This window comes from Somniosus microcephalus, chromosome 19, assembly GCF_052327205.1.
Source record: "Somniosus microcephalus isolate GS21.2 chromosome 19, FLI_Smic_1.0, whole genome shotgun sequence".
NCBI classification, from domain to species: domain Eukaryota; kingdom Metazoa; phylum Chordata; class Chondrichthyes; order Squaliformes; family Somniosidae; genus Somniosus; species Somniosus microcephalus.
The window spans coordinates 52169304-52187739 of record NC_141005.1 but is presented as its reverse complement, the minus strand read 5'-3'; the positions used below and the strand labels follow the sequence as shown (position 1 = coordinate 52187739).

Sequence of the window (18436 nt, the reverse complement as noted above, 5' to 3'; positions counted from 1 at the left end):
CCCCAATCCCATGTGCTTTAACTTTGCACGCTAGTCTCTTATGCCGGACCTTATCGAAAGCCTTCCGAAAGTCCAAATATACCACATCCACTGGTTCTCCCTTATCTATTCTACCAGTTACATTCTCAAAAAATTCCAGTAGATTAGTCAAGCATGACTTACCTTTTGTAAATCCATGTTGACTTTGTCCGATCCTGTCACTGTTTTCCAAGTGCTCTGCTATTACATCTTTTATAATGGACTCTAGCATTTTCCCCACTATCGAGGTCAGGCTTACCGGTCTATAATTCCCCATTTTTTCTCTACCACCTTTTTTAAATAATGGGGTTACATTAGCTACCCTCCAATCCATGGGAACTGTTCCAGAGTCTATCGAATTTTGGAAGATGACCAGCAATGCAACTACTATTTCTAAGGCCACTTCCTAAAGTACCCTAGGATGTACTTTAAATACCTTAAATTTAAATTCTCATCCTCATGTTTAAATTCCATTATGGCCTTGCCCCTTTCCATTTCGATCCTCGTCCAGCCTTACAACCTATCCGCGAACACTCTGTCCTTACTCTGGCTGCGTGCATTTCCCCTCACTTCACCCCACCATTAGCAGCAGTGCCTTCAGGCCCCATGTGCTGGATATCCCTCCCTTAACCCTTCCACCTCCCTCTCCTTCTTTAAAGCTCTCCTTTAAACCTCCTTCTTTGTCCAAGGTTTTGGTCACCCCTCCCAATATCTCCTCCTTTGGCTCAAAGTCAATTTTTGTTCTGATTACGCCTTTGAAGTTCCGTGAGATATTTTTCTACGATAAAGTCGCTATATAAATGCAAGTTGTTAATGTTTTGCATGAAAAGTGCTGTACAAATCCAAGTTGTTACAGAAATGAATCTTTATTTTACAGAAATTTAAAACACATACATTTAGTTTAATTAAAAAAAAACCTTACCATTGGCTATGCTATACAAATAGAAAAACCATTTATAAAAATAAATACATTATGCATTAGTTTGTCCTCATGTATTCATACAATCTGGATTCCTATTTGCATAAACAAGTTAATCTCTGAACAAAACCAAAATGCACAGTATCAATTTAACAATTAGTTACACAGTATAGTTTTTACAAAAAGGGTTCTCTTACAAAAAAAATTTGAAAATTATTTTTGCAATGCTTGCAAATAAACATTTTCAGCGGGAATGCAAAACATCAATTGATACAGGAGAAGAAAGTAGCAATACACAGAGCACATTCATTTAGGTTTTTTAAAAACTAAATTAGTTGCAAGCCAACAGGTTAGATACAAACAGATACGGCAAACACTATAAACATACCTTTCATAGTTACATCCTGAGCACAAACGGTAGTACATTTTCTGCTAGCCCATTCTGGTGTTTAAAAGCAGTTCATAATGCTGTTTTGTCATTTGTTCCAACATGCCCAGAAAAAGGTTGCACTTTACAGTAGCATTAGTATAATTGTTTCATAGCAATATAATTAACTCAACCAGGGCTCGCTGGAAAAGCACTTTCACAGCAGATTTCCCACTCAGGTAGAAAATATTTCACAGAAGCAATCACATTTCCTCTGGTCCTAAAAGAATGAATGGATTAAAAAAAAGGTTAAACATTTGACACTGCACCAATAACTATGCCTGTTACAAGACTCCTTTGGTAAGTGAGGAAGACTCAAATCACAAGCATAACATAGCATATGTTAATGTAAGTGGGTTCATAAGCTACAGTATCTTTTGTACAAGGTGCTTTCTCCTTTCTAAATCCTCCATACCACATACACCATACCCACAACTGAGGTATACAACATTCTCCCAGGGCTCTACCAATGTCACTTTGACTGGCCACTGTGAGATGTGGAAAGTGATCCAAGGTAACTGTGTCCCCCCCCCCTACTGGCATAAGAAGCATGTAGCCTTTCCTAGGCACTCCTTCCTAACAGCAGAGCTCAGGTCAACATGCGAGAAAACAATTGGCAGTGAATAAATCTTAACACACCAACACAAATGATCTATTATACAAGCATTATTCTAATGGAATGCACTATGCAATAAAAGCCAATAAAGGGATAACTATAGCAACATTATATTACTAATTTTCTCTCTTGCAGCTATCAGTCTATTCCATGACCTCAATCTCATCATTAACACCTGCATAACAAAATGGTGTATAGGCATCAGTAAATTTTAATGTAAACTAGTAGAATAGAATTTGCTTTCTCAGTTTGTGAATTATTCCATCCAAGGCACATGATTACCAGAAAACTGTAGCCAGCCAACCATTCAAAATTTAAAATCCTCATACGACTAGTTCTATGCTTACACCTCCAGTGAGAATCCTGTACCAAGGCAAGTACCTAGTGCCAGTGATGGGTCACAAATGGCAGAATGCAAGAGGTTATTTGGAAAATAATTCATTTGTGAATAGCAGAGTTATGGAATATTAAAATTAGAAATTAATCGACCAAATAGTTATCAATATAATGCTGAACAATTCAATAGCTGTAAATTGGGGGGTTTAAAACCAGTCACTTTCCAACTAATGGAGTGTTTTGGATTTTAAAAAGGTATCCATCGGACAGGAGATTGGTCTTCATCAAATCCATACTGATATTTTCTTGCTGTTTGTACTTTGGGTGACACGCCAGTGCGTTATGGTTCAGGTGGCTGGAATGTTAATTACTCGGAATAAAAATAAGTATTTTGCCCTAAAGTAGAAAATCCTTTTCCATCATGGCAGTGCAAGGAAACGGTTAATTCTTTATATTAACTTTAGTTTTAGTTAGTTTCTATTAGCCATGTGATGCGCCATCAATTACTCAAAAGACAGAGGTTAAGCGAGTAACAACCAGGCTTTTATTAACTAAAGAATGAAGGTCTAGTCTTGAGTGGTCGACCCGTCCAGAATACTAAGGGACTGGGAGGTAGTCACTTATATACCTGGAATAGTGGGAGGAGTCAGCCGAGGCATGTCCAGACCTGTACCTAGTGGAATACACATACACATACAGACAGGTATAACAGTGGTTTACCACATTCACCCCTTGTTTAAAAATGAGTCCGGCGGGGTGAAGTGTATTTAAAAGTTCATGTATTGGAGTCTCTCCAGAGGTCTTGTCTGCCGCTGTGATCGATGTGGCGACGGCAGGGGTGGTGGAGCTTCCGGCGTCGCGTCCCGTGTAGGCTGGGGCACTGGAGTGTAGTCCTCGTGGGTGACGGTCCAAGGCGAGCCGGCTGCTGGGGTTGGATATCGGGTCGTGGGGGGTGGTGGTAATGGGTAGTGGGTTACAGCGGTCCCCGAGGGTGTCGTGGGGGGGGGGGGGGGGGCGGGTGGTAATGGGTAGTGGGTTACAGCGGTCCCCAAGGGTGCGAGGTCTCGTATGGAGACTGTGTCCTCCCGCCCGTCCGGGTACGCAATGTAAGCGTACTGGGGGTTGGCGTGGAGGAAGTCGACCCTCTCGACCAGGGGGTCCGTTTTATTGGTCCTCACGTGTCTTCTCAGTAGTACCGGCCCTGGGGACGTCAGCCATGGCGGTAACGCTGTCCCTGATGTGGACTTCCTTGGGAAGACAAACATTTTCTCGTGAGGGGTGGCATTGGTGGCAGTGCAGAGCAGTGACCGAATCGAGTGGAGCGCATCGGGGAGCACCTCCTGCCAGCGGGAGGTCGGAAGGCCCCTAGACTTTAAGGCTAGTAGGGCGGCCTTCCAAACTGTTGCATTCTCTCTTTCCACCTGTCCGTTCCCCCGGTGGTTGTAACTGGTGGTCCTGCTTGTGGCTATGCCCCTAGCGAGCAGGTACTGGCGGAGTTCGTCGCTCATAAACGATGAGCCCCGGTCGCTATGGATATAGCTGGGGAAACCGAACAGGGTGAAGAGGCTGTTCAGACATTTAATGACCGTGGCACTGGTCATGTCCGGGCAGGGGATAGCGAACGGGAAACGGGAGTACTCGTCAATGATGTTGAGGAAGTACACGTTGCGGTCGGAGGAGGGGAGAGGCCCTTTAAAATCGACGCTCAGGCGTTCGAAAGGGCGAGTGGCTTTTATCAGGTGGGCTCTATCTGGTCTATAAAAGTGCGGTTTGCACTCAGCGCAGACTTGGCAGTTCTTGGTCATGGTCCTGACCTCCTCAATGGAGTAAGGCAGGTTGCGGGCCTTGATGAAGTGGAAGAACCTGGTGACCCCCGGGTGGCAGAGGTCATTGTGGAGGGCCCTCAGCCTATCGATCTGCGCGCTGGCGCAGGTGCCACGCGATAGGGCATCTGGGGGTTCACTGAGCTTCCCAGGCCGGTACAAGATCTCGTAATTGTAGGTAGAAAGTTCGATTCTCCACCTCAAGATCTTGTCATTTTTGATTTTGCCCCTCTGCTTGTTGTTGAACATAAAAGCAACTGAACGCTGGTCAGTGAGCAGGGTAAATCGTTTTCCGGCCAGGTAGTGCCTCCAATGACGCACAGCCTCCACAATAGCCTGGGCCTCCTTCTTGACCGCGGAGTGTCTGGTCTCCGGGCCCTGGAGGGTTCGTGAGAAGAATGCCACAGGTCTCCCCGCCTGATTAAGGGTGGCAGCCAGAGCGAAGTCGGATGCATCGCTTTCCACCTGGAAGGGGATGGATTCGTCCACTGCGTGCATGGTGGCTTTGGCAATGTCCTCCTTGATACGGTGGAAGGCCGAGCGGGCCTCTGCCATCAGGGGAAAAGAGGTGGATTTGATCAGCGGACGGGCTTTGTCTGCATAGTAGGGGACCCACTGGGCGTAGTAGGAAAAGAACCCTAGGCACCTCTTCAGAGCTTTTAGGCAGTGGGGGTTCCATAAGGGGACGCATCCGGTCCAGGTCGGGACCGATGACCCCGTGTTCCACAACACAGCCAAGGATGGCGAGGCGGTCTGTGCGGAATATGCACTTCTCCTTGTTATATGTCAGGTTCAGGAGTTGGGCGGTGCGGAGGAATTTCTCGAGGTTTGCGTCATGGTCCTGCAAGTCATGGCCGCAGATGGTCACATTGTCTAGGTAAGGGAAAGTGGCCTGCAGCGCGTTTTGATCGACCATCCGGTCCATCTCCCTTTGGAAGACGGCAACCCCGTTGGTAACGCCAAAGGGAACCCTAAGGAAGTGATAGAGGCGGCCGTTTGCCTCAAAAGCAGTATACTGGCGGTCTTCGGGGCGGATGGGGAGCTGATGGTACGCTGATTTCAGGTCAATGGTCGAAAAGATGCGGTACTGCGCGATCTGGTTGACCATGTCAGCTATGCGGGGGAGTGGGTAGGCGTCCAACAGGGTGTAGCGGTTTATTGTTTGGCTGTAGTCGATGACCAGGCGTTGTTTCTCACCGGTCTTAACGACCACAACCTGGGCTCGCCAGGGGTTGGAGCTGCCCTCAATAATCCCCTCCTTCAGGAGCCGCTCCACTTCGGTTTTGATGAAAACCCTGTCCCCGCCACTGTATCACCTGCTCTTTGTGGCGATGGGCTTACAGTCGGGGGTGAAGTTAGCAAACAGTGGGGGGGGGTGGGACTCTGAGTGTGGAGAGGTTGCATCTGGTGCGCGGCGGGTAATTTGGAGGCTGCTGGCTGCGGACTGAGAGTGGGGGGAGGGGGCCACCGTACGCCATCGTTAACGCTTTTGAGGTGGCACTGGAAATCCAACCCCAGTAGAACGGCAGCGCAAAGTTGGGGCAGGACCAGGAGTTTAAAATTATTGAACACAGTCCCGTCTACTACTAGTGTCACCACGCAGTAGCCGCCAATGTCTGCTGGCTGGGACTCGGCGGCCATAGAAATCCGCTGGTGCGCAGGCAGGACTGGGAGAGAGCAACGCCGCACCGTGTCGGGGTGGATGAAGCTCTCTGTGCTCCCGGAGTCAAAAAGGCAGTTTATTGCATGGCCGTTTACCTTAACGTCCATTTTGGACCGAGCTAGTTGGTGCGGTCTCGTTTGGTCCAGCGTAACAGAGGCCAGCGTAGGGGTCGGTGTGTCGCTGCGGGTATCAGATGGGGGGGGGGGTTGGCGGCCTGCTGCGTCCCGGCTGGTGTCCAAGATGGCGGCGTCCATGATTCCCATGTGGCTGGAGTCGTCCAAGATGGCTGCTGCTGCTGTGGTTCGCACATGGCTGGGGAGGCCCAAGATGGCGGCCCGCACGCGGCGCTGTTGGGGGCCCAAGATGGCGGCTCGCACGGCCCACACGTGGCGCTGCTGGCGTTCGGGGTGGCTTTGGCCTTGCAGACGCTAGCGTAGTGTCCCTTTTTCCCGCAGCCCGAGCAGGTCGCATTCTTCGCCGGGCAGCGCGCTCTGGGGTGTTTGGCCTGGCCACAGAAGTAGCATTTCTGGCCTTGGGATACTGCTGTCTGGCTTTGGGACACTGCTGCGGTGGTTGGGCCGTTGTTGGGCTGTGGCTGGGGTGGCACGGTGCTATGGGGCTGTCCTACCGTGTCCCAGGTTGTCGTTCCCCGCGGCGTCCACGGTGCAGAGGAGTAGGCATCCATGCCCCGGTAGGCTGCGTCCAGCGTTAGTGCGATTTCGGAGGCTTTGTCGAGGGTGAGGTCACTCTGCTCCAGCAGTCGCTGTCGGGTGTAGTTGGACCTGTGGCCCGCTAAGAAGGCATCCCGGATCAGTTCCTCCGTGTACTTAGTGGACGTTACCGCCTTACACCCACAGGCCCGGCCAAGCACGGACAGTGCTTGGAGGTATTCCTCAGTCGATTCCCCAGGTTGTTGCTTGCGACTCCCCAGGAGGTGCCTGGCGTAAACTTTGTTCACAGGGCGCGTGCACTGGGTCTTGAGGAGCTGGAGGGCGGTTGTGTACGAGGTCGCGTCCCGGATGACTGAGTGCACTCGGTGGTTCACCTTGGAGATCAGGACAGACAGTTTGTTCGCATCCGTTACGACCGCAGTGGAGGCAGTCAGGAATGCCTCGAAGCACATGAGCCAGTGAGCAAACTTGGTGGAAGCGTCCGCTTCCCGACTGTCCAGGTCCAGGCATGCTGGTGTGAGGATCTCCTCCATTATAAAAAATTTAGTTAATAAAATTGATGCGCCATCAATTACTCAAAAGACTGAGGTTAAGCGAGTAACAACCAGACTTTTATTAACTAAAGAATGAAGGTCTAGTCTCGAGTGGTCGACCCGTCCAGAATACTAAGGGACTGGGAGGTAGTCACTTATATACCTGGAATAGTGGGAGGAGTCAGCCGAGGCATGTCCAGACCTGTACCTAGTGGAATACACATACACATACAGACAGGTATAACAGTGGTTTACCACACCATGTTCAGTTAGTAAAATGGATTCCAGTTAGACAGTGTTTTAGCTGATAAGGAGAGGCCACAAATTGCCTTTGTTTGCTCAGCTTTGAGAGCTACCATAGATCTCTCTGCAATGAGATATCTATGGACATGTTTTGACCAAAGTCAAGAAGCTTTGGCTTTAGATAGTGACTCTTCTGAGGACAGCTGTGTAATGTCCCTGACGAGGGCCTTTGTTCTCTGCAACCGTCTCAGTTCAGTGAAGGCTTGGGGAGTGATTCTTGCTAAATCTGATGTTTTTGCAGCTAATTGGATGAGGTAATGTGGAAACGTGCGGATTCTTGCGTAGCCAGAGTAAAAGAAGTGTATAAAAAGGTGTTAGAATAGATACTTCCGAACTCGACATGGCCTGGCCAACCATTCCCCTTGAGCTCGAAACCTGAGACACGGTGAATCTGTTTTAACTGCAAGTGTCTCAAATATGTGTGTAATTATTATTAGTAAGAGTTATCATTATGTGTGTGTAGTTATTGGTAATAGTTATCATTTTATGTTTAATTGCTATGAAAGCCAATAAATACCTTTGAACCCCATTATCTTGTGGAATAACTTATAAGAACATCCATTCCCTAACACAGGAAACTTTAGTTTATCCGGAGGTTAACTGTCCGGAATGCTCGAGCCACCGGCAAAAATCAGGAGCCGTTTCGTTAGGTTTTTTTTCTTTTTGTTGCTTTTTTTTCCCCACTAGTCAGGCTCTGCAAGGTCTTGCTGAAGCTGTTGCTAAGCTACAGAGACGCTTGCAAGGTACGACCGACTGTTTAGAAGCTGTTGCTAAGCAACAGGGTTTGTTGCCAGATACGGAGCTCAAAATCTCCGTACGTTTCAACATTAGCGCTGGTTTGTCCGGCAGTTTTGATGGGACGGCAACAGCTCGGTCCCGTCAGTGCCAGATAGCACAAAGTTTCCTGTAGTAGGACAATGCATGAATGCAAAGCAACATATTCTTAAAATATATGAATGAAGAGTCACCCAGCTTCTCAAATTCATTTAGGCAGGGATGCTAGCACTAAAGCTATCGATCTCACTTCCCTCTTTTTGGCCACCACACAAATTTAGAGAAATGTTAGCTTTGCATATGTTTTTACCTTACTCTCTTTTCGGTATGACGGATGATATGGATTTACAAATGGTTTGCACCAAATACTGAAATTTTTATTTGGTACTATTGCTTTGAAGTCCTTTTCTCTCTACCTACCTCCCTCCCCCGCCCCCCCCCCACCCACCCACCCCCGGGACAGCCGTTACTGTTTTGGAAAATTAAAGAGGATATACCAATGATCAGCTACCATGCATTTATACTTGGGTGACACTGGTTTTACATCAGCACTGCTCCTGAATCCTGTGGATGAGTCTTTATACTTGAATACTAATTATTAACACTGGAGACAAAATGGTGCCATATTTATACTGGTAAAAAGAGTCTTGTGCTTAACAGTTGCAAAGGTGACAATGGATACATTTATTATATGAACTGTATGTATAGCTGTAAAAGTAATCTCAATTGCATTTAGGGTAACACTTACCTGAGCATCGTTCTGGAGACAAAAAGATGGTAATCTAAGATTTAAACTACTTTACACTTAGGGGGCTTCTCTGGTAACTATATAGAACAGGAAGATCCCAGGTTTGAATCTCAGCAACAGTAGGGGACCCATAATTAGCCCTCCTCAGGCTAGAAAGGAAAACCTCCCCAAAAATAATTTAAATCGAGTTGAACCTTCAGATGGAGAAAAGTCAGAGGGGGAAAACTTTACATTTAATTTAAGTGAGAATTTTAAACCAAACGTAAAACTCACGTCAATTTTGAAGGCTTGCATATTTAGTCTAACTATATGGCCAAAAAACCCCCCAATACTGCATGATTATTTTATTTCCCACTCTATGGCACAGTAATAACTCCTAATCTCGCTGGTATCCTGCCCTTTGGGCCTTGCCTCATCAGCTAGGTTTTTCATGACAATAAAATTACACCCGTCACATCCATCGCCAGAAACAAAGAACAATTCAGTATTAATTAATTCAACATTGTACAGCAGAAATGAATCGCCTACCTTTAAACATCCGTTACATTTCTTTCCTCATTTGGGAGCTGGTCATTAGTTGTTGCTTGTGGGTCATCAGAAACAACTGCAAGAGGAAACGGACATGTAAACCAAAGTTTTGTGCTGAGCATGTCACACTATATTTCAATTCACTTTTTTTTACAATAAAAACAGTAATTATATAATAAAACATTCCTGATTTTGCACATGCCTACAGCATAATGAATTCCAAGGTGCTGAATGTAATTCCATGACTACTGCGTGATTCATGTATCTTCATTCTTTTGCAGTTAGAGTGCCATAGGTGACTACATCAGAAGTGCGCACGGATACAAACAGCTGAACCTAGAGTCTTTCAAAATGTTATCTAAAAATATTTCCTAAAAATGACAATGGCCGTCGGCAAGAGATGAATGTAGTTTCTTCAGAAACCTTAAGTTAGATTTGTCACAAGTATGAAAACCACATCAGATCACCATTGCACAAGTCCACAACTTACTCCAAAATATCATTAGACAGACAGTAGGGAGCATGGTACTCAATCTTAAGGGTACCACAGATATCAATTCACTTGTCCTCTTGGTTTAAAAGATCAGAAATCCTTGATTAATTTACAGCTTTATGAGTTAATTCCCAAGCACAGATGTTAAGTCTTTATTTTTTTAAATCTGACATAATTTGAGTGAACAACAATTCATGCAGCAGATACACAAGTGATATTTTGTTTGAAAATAATTGGTTTATCTCACCCTAACGGATTACATTTTAGTGAATACATAAAGGTATAATAGATAGGAATACATGGACAAATGTTCAGCGCCTTCCTAGAGCTATACAATCTAGAGCTGTAATCATTTTATTGAAATCATTGAACACTTAAAATAATAAAAGGATTCAAAATGTGATTGCACTAATGAAGATAATAGCATCTTCTTGCAGCTTCTCAGTAATTAGTGCATGATCAGTAAGGTAATATTTGATATAAAAACAGAAAATGCTGGAGATACTCAGCAGGTCAGGTAGCATCTGTGAAGAGAGAAACAGTCAACGTTTCAGGTCGATGACCTTTCGTCAGAACTGGAAAAAAAGCAGGAAATGGAACAGATTTTTAAGCAAGTGTAGGGGCTGGGAAAGGGGGGAGGGGATGAAAGAACAAAAGGGAAGGTCAGAATAGGATAGAAGGCAGGAGAGGTTAAGAGACATTAAGAGATATTCAAGGCAAAAGGAGATGGTAATGGGACAGGTTAAGAAACAAAGGATGGCTCTAGATAAAGTGTAAATTGTGCTGGCAGAATGAAAGACAGCTGCCATGTGGGAGAGAAGAAAAAAAGACAGACAAAAAGTGTGGATAAAAATATATATATATGGTAATATTTGATATTTATCATTGTGGTGGGCAGTCTACAATACATTTGTGTGGAGAGACAGTTTTTTTGTCAGCCCTGATCAGATAATTGGCCAACGCTCAGTAATTTAAATTGCACCCGAGGGTCAGTTAGAACCAATATTAACCCCCTTACACAGGCAGGAATGACTAATCCACAGTTCTCTAGCTACTCTGCATTTAGAAGTATTGATTCTTAGCAGTAGATATGCTTACCAGCTTGACTATTCATTCATGGTATATAAAAGTAGATAGGAACTGGAGATTTTCCATTTGACAATGTCCACTGTATACAACTCAACAAGCAATCCTTCTTCAGGGAAACATGCCAAAACAATTCAAACCAGAAGAAAGATTTATCACTAACATCAGTCTTTGAGTTAAACTCTCTCTGCTGCATGCATGGTATGGCACAGATTTATATGACAATGCACACTGCTTCATAGTTCATGGCTTGGAGCATTTATTACAATAGCTGCCGAACGTGGACATGAGAAACTGCTTTGGGTAATAGCCTTCAGAGAGAGATTCTCCATATTGGAGCAGTTTGTTTCATGACTTTGTTACAAGATTTCACATGGGCTATTGCCCAATTACATCAGGTAGTTTGGCAGAATAATTACAAAGGCAACCAAGTGCATTCCAGTTTACTCCCTGTACAAGAAAGGAAAGCATTACATGACATGTTATTGTCAGCTAGGTTGATCATTCTTATTAATTTGGTAAAAATACTAGACAATAATCAAAGGTGACAGAGATGGTTCAATGACATATGTTTACTACGATGATTACCACTACTACAACAACTTGAACTTACATAGCACCGTCAAAATAGAACGACATCCCAAGGCCCTTTACAGGTTCAAGGAAATCCAGATTCTGAGCCAAAGAAGGAATGATTAGGAGGGGTGATCAAAAGATTAATCAGAGGTTAGTTTTAAGCATGGGTCTTAAAAAGGAAGAGCGTGAGGTGGAGAGCTTAAGGAAGGGAATTCCAGAGCATTGGGTCTTAAGGGCAAAGGGAGGGTGGGTTTATAGAAGGTTTTGTATGGTGTTAGCAGAGGAAAGAATAAAATGATGTATTCTAGGCATTATTGCGTATATATTTTGACCGATTTAGAAAGCAGATATTTGTAAGAACAGACCATGTATGAACAGACCATGCAAAGTTCAATAACGTAGTCGTCATTTATGCACAGGAAATGTACATTCTTTATTCACATATACCGTGTATATCATGCAGAGTTCCTGAATTCAGTCACATTGTAAGATTCGCAATTTTCAGCAAAAATCACGCAAGAAAACTGGATAAAATAAGACTGTTTATTGACCAAAGTAAGCTTGCACAAAAAAAACCTTTAATAAAAGGGCATACAAAATGGCCGCCAGGCCCCGTGATCAGTTTCTGAACCATTTTATTTCTGTTACTGCAAGCCAGACAGGCTTGTGGATTGAAGACAGTAAGCCCGCGAAAGCCAGTATCTGGGAACCGAAACTCAGAGAAACAGCATACATATTCAATGGATTCTAAGTACAGGATGGGGCCCATCAAGATATGGGCGGACAATGCAAAAACACTTATACCCATTTATTGTACAAAGGAAAAAACCGTTTAGCAGCCATCAAGGAAAATCTCCGGACCGATCAATGTGCGAACCGAGCCGCAGTGACAATGCAAAGGACATTAAAAGACATTATCGGCCAGGAAGGCCAGTTTAAGTTATCACCGGCTCCGTTACAAGACAAAGCGCCCCTGCAGAGATTTCTGCCCGCCAAAATTAATACAAAGACAGGACTATGATTTGGCGGGAGATAAGACTGTTCCAAAAGAGTATAACTATGGATTGAAAGTCCATATACGTTACTTCGACTTCTTCGGCTTCGACTGGAACAACTTCAAACTTGACTTCACGGCTGCTTCTTCTTGGACGACTTCAGACTTCTACTTCTTCAAGGACTTCTTCTACAAGGAATGAACGAAGGACGGACGGTGCCAGGATCGGCGCCTCTTCCACTTCGGCAGATGCAGAATCGATGAAAACGTTTTCGTCTTTTTAAAGACGGACGGTTTCGGTAAAAAGACAACGTGGTCGGTGTTCAGCCAAACAAGGCTCGGCCACGACGAGAAGACGACGAGGGTGGCCCGGGTACTGGGGTCGGGAGATCATCGACGACCCAGGCCGACGGAGAAGAAACCCTCTGGAGAACCGACCAGGCCGGAGACAAAAAGACAGTCCGGGCCTGACACTTCCGTGTCTCAACATCCCATCTGGTTGTTGGTCTGCTCCATGAACCAAAATCGACAACAGCTTGTAGCTGATCTTCAACCTTGATGAGCACTCATCGAGGCTGCGTCTACCCCATCGCCGAGAGAGAGAGAGAGAGAGAGAGTATATCGACTGCGCCAGAAGTTTCCAAATCCACGTGACGACGGAAAGCGGTGCCAAAAAGGCTGCGAACCCCCTTTCTCGCGATTTCGAGAGTGGTGAGCATGATCCCAGGTTCCCCAGGTCGAAACTTAGTTTAGGTATAGGGGAGGGAGTTAAGGGAAATCGTAATGTGTTTCCCCTTTTACGATGTGCCGTGTGTTCCCCATTTCCATAGAGTCAAGTTCTTAAATTTGTGCATGATTGTAGTTACTTTAATCTGTGCCTATGACATGTATTTTGTAATGCTTCAAACTGTTTAAAAATAAAAGCATCCATTTCATGCTATTCAGCCTGGTCTATTGAGTCCTTTCTCTGCACTACTGTTCTCTGCATCTAAGTCCAAGGTCTAGAACCGTAGGGGGAGTGGGTTGAACCACTCAAGGGTAATTCTTGCACGAAGCCTGGCAGGAGGCCAGAACAGGCAAGAGAGCAGGAAAAAAAAAACCTACAGAAATGGCGACCGCGGCAGGACCTTGGCAGCAGGAAAGTAGTGTGTTAGATCAAGATCTGAATAAACGAAATGTGATGGATGAAAGAATAGCAGATTATGTTTTCGGAAAAGTCAACCTCACAAAACAATGGATATCTGATCTATTAAGGGATAGGCGCCCGCTAGACGCAGCCATCAAGTGGACAGCGGGTAGAGAGCATAAGAAATCTGTAGAAAAGGCGGTCTGGCTGATGTGCTACAAGAAGCAAGTCCAGCTTTTGGACCAGGTAGTTGCAGCACAGACAGTCCAGATCAATGGCTTGCTTAAAGACGTAGAGGAAAAGGTTGCGGGTGGTCAAAAGCTGATTGAATCACTTGACACGCTGAATCAGGAACGCCGCTCCGTAATTCGCTGCCACGAAATCCGAGTAGAATATTTAAAATGTCAGGTCGTTGAGGCCAAGGCCAGTGAAGGTAGAATGAGAGAGAGGTGTTTCCGTCTAGCCAAACAAGTAGATGCCCAAGAGGAAAAGCTCCTGGGAGCCAGGGCAGCATATAAGATGGCCATGGAGGATAGATCTGAGAACACCGACCACAGCGCTTGCCGCCGGGAGCTAGTGGACCTGAGAAAGGCCCTAGCGAAGGCAAACGGGTTGGTGTGTCTCATAAATCCACCAGCGAGTCAGCTGTTGCTAGCCAAGGAATCCAAAAGACCGATTCCACAAGAGGCAGTTGGGGTACCAACCCCCGAAACCTCTGCGCCTCCTGCTTATGAGGAGTCTTGGACTCCGGGACAGGAGACGGAGACGGTAGAGGAAGAGAGCCCTGAGGTAGAGCAACCCCAGATAGTAGAGTCGGGGCCAGCGCGTTGTGTCCAACGAGGCACCGGAAGCTCGGTCCAAATGAAGAAAATGGCGATGACGGACCCCTTGAGAGTCAGATCATAATGCCTCATAGCGCACGACAGCTAAGAGAGATGATAAGTCACATCCCAAAACTCTCCAAGTCAGGAGATCCCTCCGTGCATTTCAGGGACGTGGAGCAGACCGCAGCAGTCAATGACTGCGACGGGGTTGAACAGTCTAAAATGCTGCTGTTCTCCCTGGACAGTTCGCTCCTCCAGTGTCTCCCTGACGAGAGCAAGAGAGGGCACAGGGACTATGAGTTGCTACGGGATGAGATTCTGGAGATCATGGGAGAGGGGGACGGAACTCCGTTCCTCCGTTTAGAAAAGACAGTGCAGCTAGAGGGAGAACCCCCACGGGTTTTCGCCGACAGGTTGTGGCCAGTGTATCGGCGCAGCTGCCCGGGCGGGCTGGCCCGGGCCGGGCTGGATGGCGAACAAAGGGCTCACTGGCTTCGGTGCCTGGTAGCAGGTTGCCTGCCAGTAGTGAAGGAACAGGCCAAAGCATGGTTTGACCCCACCAACGCCCGCTCCACGGAGGATCTAGTGCTAGATCAGCTCACGATCAGTTATAGGAATAACAAGGGCAAGAAAATGCCTGTTGTAAAAGGAAAGGTGCATGAGGTGAGGCCCGCAGCCTCTGCTAAAAGGGAATGGCATCAGGAGGGAAATCGCCCTCCTCAAGCCAATAGCAGTTGTTACGGGTGTGGGAAGGAGGGTCATTGGTGCAAGGACTGTAGGAATCCTTGGAAGGATAAGAGGGAGAGAGCGTTCACCGCAGCCAAAGATCAAGCCCAAGCCCGAGTCGCCAACGGCCCGAGAGTTTACCCAACACCAGCACAACCACAAGTGCAGGCCGCTGCCCCAACACCGGTCCAGAACCCAACCGTAGCCTCTGCCCCGACTAAAGGGGGTGGTGCGGTTGTGGACCCCGCTGCGATCGAGTCAGTCCTGGAGACTATGCGGTCTCTGATGACCTGGCAGGGGAAGGTAGCGGTTGCTAACAGCCCTATCGCCCCCGAGACCCCAGCCGAAACACCTAAATGACTGACGCCCGCGCAGCCCGTCTACTTGTGTCCGCTCCGCTATGACGCTTGGAGAAGACCTGTGGTGGAGATGGAGGTGGAGAAACAAAGGGGTAGTTACCTGTTGGATACGGGAGCTTCGTGTACCGTGATCCACACGGATAAACCTTTTGCCTCACCTCTGTCCGCCCAGGCTCCATATTTAGTAGCGGGTTTCACAGGTAGAGAACAGGCTGGCGCGTACTCCCTCCCGCTCTCCATTCAGTTGGGAGCACTCCACACCACATGGACGTGCATCCTATTGAAGTGGAATGAGGGGGGGGGGGGGGGGAAAAGGCATCCTCGGGGCTGATTTCTTGGTGGAACACGGGATCCTCGTGGACCTGAGAAATCACTGTCTCTGGGGAGCCGAGGGCGGTTTAGGTAAGGTAGTCGTAATCCCGGGGAAGGAAGAAAAGGGGACCCTGTGCACTATGAAGCCGTCAGGAGGTTACAATCTCGAGCTCATGATAACAAATGTCCCAACGGACTTGCAGGCGTGTGTGTCAGAAAATCTGGCCGCGTTCGCCACCCACAAGCACGACTGCGGGAGAGTCACTGGGTTCGAAGTCAGCGTAGACGGGGACCCCATGATCCGACCCCAAAAGCAGTATAATTTCCCCAAGGAGGCAGAACCCGACATGGAGACAGCAATATCTTCATTGGTACAGCAGGGCGTGTTGAGGACGATAGCCACCCACGTAAACTCCCCATTATGGCCGGTAAAGAAACCGGACAATTCGTGGAGAGCCACGGTGGACTACAGAGTCCTCAATAGTAATATCCCGGCCTGCGCGCCCACGGTAGCAGCAGTTGCAGACTTAATAGGGAGTATTCCAGCATCGGCGACCACATTCACGGTGCTGGACATCTCGAACGGTTTTTGGTCCATTCCGTTGCGGCGGGAGGACCAGTACAAGTTTGCCTTTACATTCAAAGGGCAACAGTACACTTGGAACTGCTTACCACAGGGTTTTCACAACAGCCCCAGCATTTTCCATCAGTGCATGGCGGGGAGTTTGAAAGAGTTTAGCCAGCCCAACCAGATAGTGCAGTATGTGGACGACTTACTCCTGTTCACAGATACAAGGGAGCAGCACGGCCCACTGTTAGCCGAATTGTTGGAACTGTTAGAAAGGAAGGGTTTCAAAGTAAACCCAAAGAAAGCCCAGATCGGCCAGCAGGAAGTCAAATTCCTGGGTCTGGCCATCCGCGAGGGAGAAAGAGCCATAGATAAGGCCAGGCGGGAATCTATACAAGATCTGCCGATTCCCAACACAGTAACGGGTGTAAGGTCCTTTTTGGGATTGACCGGGTACTGCAGAGATTTCATCGAGGACTATGCTGCCACAGCGGCCCCGCTACTTCGACTCTTACACAAGGGAGTCGAATGGTCTTGGGACGAGGGGTGCCAGGCAGCGTTCGAGAAGTTGAAAAGAGATCTGCAGACCGCGCCAGCCCTAGGGGCCATAGATGGGGGAGAGGAGTTCTTTCTGGAGGTAGCCGCTAGTGGGGACAGCCTGAGCACAGTGCTGCTCCAAGAACGGCACGGCAAGCTAAGACCAGTAGTTTATTCCTCCAGGGTGCTCACGGATGTGGAGAGGAGTTTCTCCAATTGCGAACGGCATCTCCTGGCCACGCATTGGGCTGTGAACAGATCAGTGATCTTCACAGGGACCTCTCCCATTACGCTCCTCACCCATCACACCCCCACGAAGATGCTTCTGGATGGGAGGATTAAGGATGGGACCGTAAGCAGCGCTCAGATTGCGCGCTGGACCCTCCTCCTTTCCCAGATGGATCTCAAAGTTAAAGGCCTCTGCGCGCCAAGGCTCGCAGCCAATATGGCATATCCCGGGACAGCCCATCAACGTTCCGTAGAAGGGGTATGGGAAGTTAACATAGGTTTACGGGCCGGGATACATCCCACAGGCCACAAGATCTACGTAGACGGTTCTAGCACTGTATCTGACGGCAAGCGACTCACAGGGTGTGGAGTTTATGACCCTGCGGCAAACATTGCCCTGGCAATTAAGCTCCCCAGCACTATGAGCGCGCAGCAGGCTGAACTGTCCGCGGTGGCGTACGTGGTTACCCACCCCGAGATTTTCCCAACCCCATACACGATTTGCTCAGACAGCATGTTCACGTGCAATTCGTGTACAGAGTACCTCGCCATCTGGTCCCGACGCGGGTACACCTCCGCGGACGAGCGGCCTTTAACAGTTAAGCCCTTGCTGGAGAAGATCCTAGCAGCTGTGGGGGAGAAAGGAGGTGTTCATCCATAAGGTGAAGGCTCACTCCACCACAGAACCCCGCAGTCAGGGCAACCAGCAGGCAGATGCGCTAGCCAGGGAGGGTGCCCGCAACGGCATTCTCTGGGACCCATACGAACCCGGACCCGTGGCGGCGATCCAAGGCAGGGAGGGAATTCCCGGGAACACAGGGGTGACACCGCCCCCAGACCTAAAGACCGTCCAAACCCTGGATCCCGCCCTAAAAGCAGTCCTAAAAGCCATCACAGAAGGCAAACAGGTAGAAGGTCCATACAGTACGGCAGCCCTCACAGTCAAAGAAGGTGCGCTGTTCCGAGAGGAGCAGTGGGTTGTGCCGCAGCAGCACCGGAGGGAATTCCTGCAATTGGCCCACGAGGGTCCAGGAGCGGGACACCCCGGACCTGAGGTCACCTGGCAACGGGTAGAGCAGGCGGGATGGTGGCCGAGACTTCGGGACGATGTCCGCGAGTTCTGCGCAAGCTGTCTTGTGTGTGCTGCTAACAACCCAGACCCCCACAAAAGGAAGGTGCCCATGGGGCACATCAGGAGGGTAGAGGGACCATGGCAGTCGATTCAGGTCGACTACATAGGGCCCCTGC

The 18436-nt window shown here is 47.9% G+C and overlaps 1 protein-coding gene across 1 annotated transcript in view; it reads right to left on the bottom strand.

Moving 5' to 3' along the window:
• Positions 1-864: 864 nt before the first annotated feature.
• Positions 865-18436, bottom strand: part of vsig10 (V-set and immunoglobulin domain containing 10) — a 49147-nt gene continuing 31575 nt past the window's right edge. Inside the window, exons 8-9 of the mRNA XM_085961778.1 lie at positions 9360-9435; positions 865-1584 (exon numbers count right to left, since the gene is read on the bottom strand). Of these exons, the coding sequence (XP_085817904.1) occupies positions 9362-9435 (74 nt within the window). The 3' untranslated portion in view covers positions 865-1584; positions 9360-9361. The remainder of the gene's footprint in view (positions 1585-9359; positions 9436-18436) is intronic.